Source organism: Phocoena phocoena, chromosome 5 (genome assembly GCF_963924675.1).
Source record: "Phocoena phocoena chromosome 5, mPhoPho1.1, whole genome shotgun sequence".
Lineage (NCBI taxonomy): Eukaryota > Metazoa > Chordata > Mammalia > Artiodactyla > Phocoenidae > Phocoena > Phocoena phocoena.
The window spans coordinates 117,282,726-117,290,209 of record NC_089223.1 but is presented as its reverse complement, the minus strand read 5'-3'; the positions used below and the strand labels follow the sequence as shown (position 1 = coordinate 117,290,209).

Genomic DNA, 7,484 nt, shown 5'->3' with positions numbered 1-7,484 from the left:
ATGACAAGGTGAACATTGGCAGTGACAAGCTCTGTGCTGTAATGGGGCTGTGGAAACCAAAGGCACCAAAAGAGTAGATACGTTTATGAGAGACTCTCTGTGAAACAGTTTAGTCTTACAATGAAAAAGTGGTTGGCAGCTGTTATTCAGGATTTCATGCCTGAGAATTTGCCTAGGGCTATAGAAGTGAGTTGCTGAGTTCCACAGAGCTATGGTTAGAGCCTTTTTAGGGGGTAATGATATGATATATTGTATGATATGAAGCTGTCTCATGCACCTGATAATTGTACCTTTCCTCAAACCATCATAAACATTTATTAACAGTGTTTATATTTTTAATAACGTTAAGTGACTCAAACCCTCTTGTTAACAATTTCTTTTATCTGTTGCAGGGTTCTTTTATAGAACTGTTCCTTGGAATGATATTTTCATAATGAGTCAACAAGGCTATGTGGCTACACCTCCTTATTCTCAGTCCCAGCCTGGAATAGGCCTTTCTCCACCGCATTATGGGCACTATGGGGACCCATCTCACACAGGTTCTCCACCAGGTAAAGTGCATTATTTTGACCCCTATGTGATTATCGAATTGCAGCCTCAGAGACATAAGATGTTCTGAAAGAGCTTTGGAAGAGTTGAATGGTCATGGCTTGAGATTATAGGATTATTTGGAAAAGCCTACCTCATTAGTTTGGTTATTGCATGGACCAGAATGAGTTTGTTTTTTAAATATAGATGAAAACAAAGACACTTGCTGAGTGTTTTGTTTTTACTGTTAGACTTGCTTTTGCTATTAATCAGTGGTGTAAGGTTATTATAAACACTAAAAACCCCCACAAATTATGTATGTATATATATATATATATATATACACACACACACACACACGCTATATACTAAATATATATATATTAAATATATACATATGTTGATATTGGAAAAATATCATTAGATTTGTATGCAGAAGATTACTCAGTGATGATAATAACAAGAAAAACATGGCCTTGTTTTGAAATCATTATTGAATAATATTGGTTGCCTTAAAATATGGTACCCAGCAGGGAATCTTGGCTTTGGAGCAGAGGTGGGAGAAAAAGGAGTAATGGAGTGGGATTGCTATTGCCCTGATGGCAGCTGACACGATGAAGTCACCTCCTGTTATCAAGGGGCTGCTCTGAGGGACCAAGTTTCAGTCAGAAGTGAGGCTAATACCAGCTTGTTTCAGTTCTGATGATCCTAGATTCCCTAAAAATACTTGTGTAAGACAGTTCTTGGGACTTCTGAGGGAATTCTGAGGAATTCAGTTCAAATCCTTGGTGGAAATGGGCTGTGTATAAATCAATGAGTGTCTCTTGGGGTTCACCAAGACTGACTCAGGTGTGTAGGATCGAGGCTGAGTAGCATGTATGGGTGCAGAGTCAGCCAGGGGTGAGGAAAGCCTCTGGGGAGGCTTGGTGGTAGCAGCCATGCACAGTTTGCTGTAGAAGATGCTGTGAGACTGTGAATTTCCTGTGGGAAGTCACTCTGGTGACTTAGTCTGCCCATAATTTTTAAAAACCTCCAAATGAGGCATCCTCCTCTTGTCCAGGACCAGTCCTCCCCATGACATTTCTAGGTCTGGATCCTGTAGGAACCATTTAATCCATCTTTCTCTGGTTTCTTTCTGTCCGGTGGTTCATTCCCGCTCAGCATTTATATATAATGATAATTATAAATTTCTGTTTGCATGCTTTCCATGTATCAAAAGCTGGTCCTAAAAGATTTACGTGGATTATTTTCTTTAATCCTCATGCAGTGCTACTCAGGACGTTATTAGCCCTATTTTGCAGCTAAGAAAACTGAATGTCTGGTATACAATGATTTATCCAAGGTCACAGAGCTGGTGGTGTAGCCAAGATTCATGCCCCGGTCCCTCAAGAAAACAAACAACAAACTCCAATACACACCTAAGTATAATATTCAGTATTATTCACTTTTCCTACCTGTCTTCACAGCCATCTTCTTAAACAAGTACTCACTTCACTCACTCACTCTCCATCCTTGCCTTGCAGCCCCTCCATGGCTCAGTGTGGTCTCTGCTCCATAGCTTGGACCCCATCCACCCTTCCCCTTCTCCCACCGGGGTCGTTGGTGGCCTCCTATTACCAAATGCAGTAGATGCTCTCCTGTCCTCTTTTGAATTTGACACCGTTTATTGCTCTTGTTTGTACAAAACTCTTTTCTCCTTTGGTTTCAGTGACACTATCCTTTTGTTATTTTTCTTGGTGGGTTTCTGGACATCTTCTAAGGAGTTCCCACCCCTCTACATGACCCTTAAGCAGTGCTGTTTTTCCTTCTTTCTTCTGTCTCCACCCGTCGTTTCCTCTCACTCTGTAGATTTTTTCCCTTAACTGTATCGTTCCATATAAAGTACTAGTCTCTCAGATCTATTTCTCCAGTTCACATGTCTCTCCTAAACTCAAATCTGTATTTTCAATTGCCCACCTGTTTACATAGGTATATCAAACTCATCGTGTCCAAAATAATTCCGTATTTTTTTATAAAACCTATTTTTTTCTGATATTCTGTATCTCACCCGGCAGCTATCATTCATTCAGCTACCCAAATTAGAAAGTTTCACTGTTTAAAAAAAATCTCTTCCTTTTACCTTCTCTAATCCAAATTCTTCTGGGGTAATCGTAAGTGTCTTTTCTACCTATTTCCTCCTTTTTATCCTGTTGTCACTATTCTTGTTCCAGCCATCCACCTCTCACCTGGATTACTAACATGGTCTCTTAACCCTCTCTGCCTTTCTCCAAACATTCAGCCCTGTGCTGGAGGGACTCTTATAGCCTGCAAATCTAATTCTGACTTTCCTTTGCTTCAGACCTTTCCGGGACCACCAGAAAGCCAACCCGTGCCTGTATGTTCTTCCTCCCAGCAGGGCGTACCTCACACTCCTCCTTCAGACTCAGTTCACGTGTGGTGCTTGCAGGCATTTCTGACCATTATTCGTCCTCAAGCTATTTGTAAATCCTCTTCTCCTGTGTTCTCTAACACCTGTGCAGCCTCACTACAATTTACCATACTGTGTATAATAGATGTGCCTGAGCAGAGAAGGTCTTCATTCAATGTATGTTCGACGAATGAGTGAATGACCAGCTGCTGCATTCTTCAGCAAAGCACTCAGGTGTTTACCAATAATTAAAAAAAAAACTGTCTTTGTTGGATTAAATCCTTCATGCTTTAATTTAAACCTCTTTCTCCTTATTCAATTCTCAGATGGATACCAGGCTATCCGACTCTGTATACGTACCTTTCTGTAAATTATGGTGTCTTTGTTTAATGATTCAAGGAGGTCACTAGATTACACTGGCCTCTATTTCTCTGTGCTGAATGACCCTAGATCTCTTAGTCTTTGGTCATCACGTGCCTTCTTTTCTAGCCTTTTGGTGATCCTTTTGTTATTTTTTGTGTGTGTGTGACAGACACAGGCAACTTAGCTGTGGTTCCTTGAAATATCTATTTTACTGTAGATCTGGCCAGTGCTAAGTCTTGGTTTGAATTTCCTACCTACCATATTGCCATTTGTGCCTGTTGTGTAATGCTAGTGCTATATAATAACAAATATAACAGATTTATTGAGTGAGCAAAATACCTGTGGAGATACGACAGTGAATAAAATGAAGCTAATCTCTGTCCTTATAGTACTTACTTGTCTGGCAGGACATGCATTAAGGAAATTGACAATGACAGTGCGGGGGAAGCACCATCTTGAGGAGGTAGAGGTGGGCTGGAAGCACACAGTGGGTGCACCTAACCAAGGCTTACAGGTGAAGGGAGTCTTCCTGGAAGGAAAGACCTGAAAGATGAGTGAGAGTTGGCCAGGTAGGGAGGCAGCTGGCTGGGGTTGGGGAGGTGCCACTTTTGAGGACCCGCAAGAGGTTTACCACGGCTGAGGTGTAGAGTATGAGCAGTGAGAGGTGCCTGAAGTGGAAAGTGGGGCCACTAAGGCTTTATTTAGGCTTTATTCTAAGGGCCGTGGGGTGCTGCTGAAGCATTGTAGGCTGGGAAGGGTCACGATCCCGTGTATATTTTTCAGTTACACTCCACATTAGGAAGAGTGTGGAGAAGGAATCAGAGTGGGCACACTGCTTTCTGGAGCAAGGTTTCTTGTCCTCAGCACTGGTGACATTTGGGGCCAGCTAGTTCTTTGTTGTGGCTGTGCTATGCATTGTAGGGCCTTTAGCAGCGTCTGTGGCTTCTGCCCATTAGTATTAGATACCAGTTCTCCCGCTCCTCCCCGAGCCCCTGGCCCCAAGCCCTGGCAACCAAAAGCCCTAGACATTGCCTGTTGTCCCTTCAGGTGCAACATCGCCCTTGGTTGAGGACCACTGGTCTGGAAGCTGAGGGGCAAGAACTGTTGATGTCCTGGAACTGGGGCTGGGGGCTCTGGGGGTGGTGAGGCTTCTGATAAATAGTGAGCTTATGTAGGTACAGCCCCAGGCACAGTGCCTCAGGAACAATAGTCATTACAGTTCTGCCCATATAATAGAGAGTTTATCTTTGTTTATTTTAGATAAACTTTTTTAAACAAATAGTTTTTAATTTTGGTTTTAGTTTGTCAGATCCAGGGCCAAATCCAAGATGTGCTTCTCTGCGATGTTGTTTTGGTCGGGGTTCTTTTGCCAATAACAGAAGCCAGTCTAGCAGAAAGAGATTTGTAAAAGGGTATCAGGAAGCTAAGAGAATATTAGAGAGTCAGAGAACCAGGCTTGGGACTCTGCGGTCCATAGAGTGTGCACCCTACATGGGGCTATTCCGTCAGCAGCCACTGCCTGTCTAACCTGGAGCCACCATCTCTGCCCCTTGGCCAGGGTCTCCCAAAGGTGTTTGGCTTTGCTGAATTTAGAGCACATGGCAGCCCAGTTTATAAGGGAGTCTAGGAAATGGAGATTCCATCTTTCCAGCTCAGGACCATACAGAAAGGCAAGCCAGAAAGGAATTGAAATTGGTATTGAATAAGCTGGTCTATAAAATCTGTCACTGCATTAAAGACCAGTTTATGATTTTAGATATTTTTCTTTGAGCATAAGCATAGTTAGATCTTTCTCTTGGTATGGTTTTGCTTTCCTATTACAATTCTCATACTGCTCTATAAAGAACCTGATTTCTCTTTATCTCTGATCACTTATGAAAATGCCAGTGATGTGGCCAGGCAAAGACTATGACTTTGCAGATAACAGTGATACTGACTTCCCTTTGCCCTGAGTATAGAGTCCACGTGGCACCCAGGACTTTGCAGTCTGACCCCAGCCAACCTGGGCAACCTCTGCTCCAGCCACTTTCACCACCATCTGTTCACACCGCACCTTTTGCCAGTCCCTGATCACACCATGCTCTCTCAGGTCTTCACTTGAGCTTTGCCTTCTGCCTGGAATCCCCTATCCTGTCTCTGTACTAAGACAACTCCTGCCTGTCCTTCAAGATTCAGCTCAAGTAGTCCTTCCTCTTTGAACTTTTCTTGATTCCCCTAGGAAGAGTTAGGTAGTCCCTCTGCATATTACAACACTCGTCACAGGGCACTGTCATTGTTTACATGTTATCTCTTCCCTAAGAGCTCTTAGTGCCTCAGAGGCACGTTGAATGTATGTTGAACAAGAATGAGTTTGAATCATTGCTATAGAGTTAATTTCCAAAAATAAAAGGGACTGACATGTACACACTACTATATTTAAAATAGATAACCAACGAGGACCTACTGTATAGCACAGGGAACTCTGCTCAATATTATGCAACAGCCTAAATGGGAAAAGAATTTGAAAAAGAATAGATTCATGTATACGTATAATTGGATCACTTTGCTGTACACCTGAAGCTAACACAACATTGTTAATCAACCGTACTCCAATATAAAATAAAAAGTTAAAAAAATAAAAGGGAAAGAACATTTTAGTAAGATTGGTGTATGACATTTCTGCTTGAGTAAGAGCTGTGTTTTGTTTTTTGTTTCGGTTTTGTTTTTAGAAACAAGTTAATATGTGCATCTCATGTACACATGACATGAGTAACTCCGAGGACAGTTTTTTGATTTTCTAGACATATATATGAGGGTTGTTGATGAAATTGCTGTTTACCTACTTATTTAAGAAACGAGAATATCTTGTAGTCTGTCACTGCATAGTGCATGTGATTGTTTACTGCTTTAGTGCTAGTATTGTAGATTTTCTACTTTGTCCAAAATAATGTTTTAAAAATGAAAATACTAGTGTGCATATAATTATGGTATATATGTCTTGTTAGAATATAAATCCTTGAAAAAAAGGGCAAGGGATATGGCCAGGGAGAGAAACTAAGATTTCTTGAGAGATTACCTTGATTTACTGGGCATTGTTCTGGATGCTTTTATACCCATCGCCTGATTTAATTCTCAGAACAATCCACAGAGACAGGGGACATTATTGCCATGGTACAGTGTTAAAAGCTTAGGTTTCGAAAGAACAACGTATCTTGTCAGGGTCACAGGTGTTTAATGGTAGGGGAGGAATACAAACTCCAGTCTGTGTGACTGCAAGTCTCATGTTTTTCTAACTTTGCTGGATTTGGGGTCTAAACTCTATGTAAAAATAAGAGTAATATTTGTTGTCTTTGTTCTTGGTATATGGAAAATGGCTAAATATACTGTGACTGTAAAGGTAATATAAAATTTTTCTTAAGTTTGAGGAATCCTGTTTTAAGAAAAGAAACCTTTGTAAAAGTTTCAATAATATTATTCACGAATACTGCCACCTCACTGGTTATATTTCATTCTGCATTACCCAGGCATCTGAGAGCATGCGCTCCAAAGAATTGGCCAAAAAGTTTGTTCGGTTTTAAGTAAAAATGCACATTTTTCGTTTCACCAAGAACTTTATTGAACAATATATTCATTAACGTATTCACTAACCAAACGAACTTTTTGGCAAACCCAGTGTGACAATGTAAGAAATTCTTTTGGGGCTACTGCAAGGTCATCCAGTCACTTCCCTTACTGTCTGAGTGAATAAACTTTCTAGAAGAAGATAAAAGCAGAAAGGAGATGTTGAGTATGAAATACCATCATGAGGTCAAATGGAGGAGTGCACAGAAGCCAGCCAGGAGGTCATTGGTGATGGTGCCAGAGAGGAAAATGGGATCAAAAGTAAATTGAATGGTAGAAAACAAACTTATGGTTACCAGGGGGTAAGGGAGGGAGGGATAAATTGGGAGATTGGGATTGACATATACACGCTACTACATATAAAACAGATAACTAATAAGGACCTACTGTATAGCACAGGGAGCCCTACTCAATACTCTATAATGGCCTATATGGGAAAAGAATCTAAAAAAGAGTGGATATATGTATATATGTAACAGATTCACTGCTGTACAGCAGAAACTAACACAACATTGTAAACCAACTATACTCCAATAAAAATTAAAAAAAAAAAAAAAAGTAAATTGAATGGCCTGGAGCAAAAACA

General features: G+C 40.9%; 1 protein-coding gene across 2 annotated transcripts in view; it reads left to right on the top strand.

Annotated features, from left to right (window-relative positions):
• Window positions 1–433: 433 nt before the first annotated feature.
• SEC24D (SEC24 homolog D, COPII coat complex component) overlaps window positions 434–7,484 on the top strand; it is a 110,952-nt gene continuing 103,901 nt past the window's right edge. For both annotated transcript variants that reach the window (XM_065877528.1, XM_065877527.1), the window contains exon 1: window positions 434–551. In XM_065877528.1, the coding sequence (XP_065733600.1) occupies window positions 434–551 (118 nt within the window). The remainder of the gene's footprint in view (window positions 552–7,484) is intronic.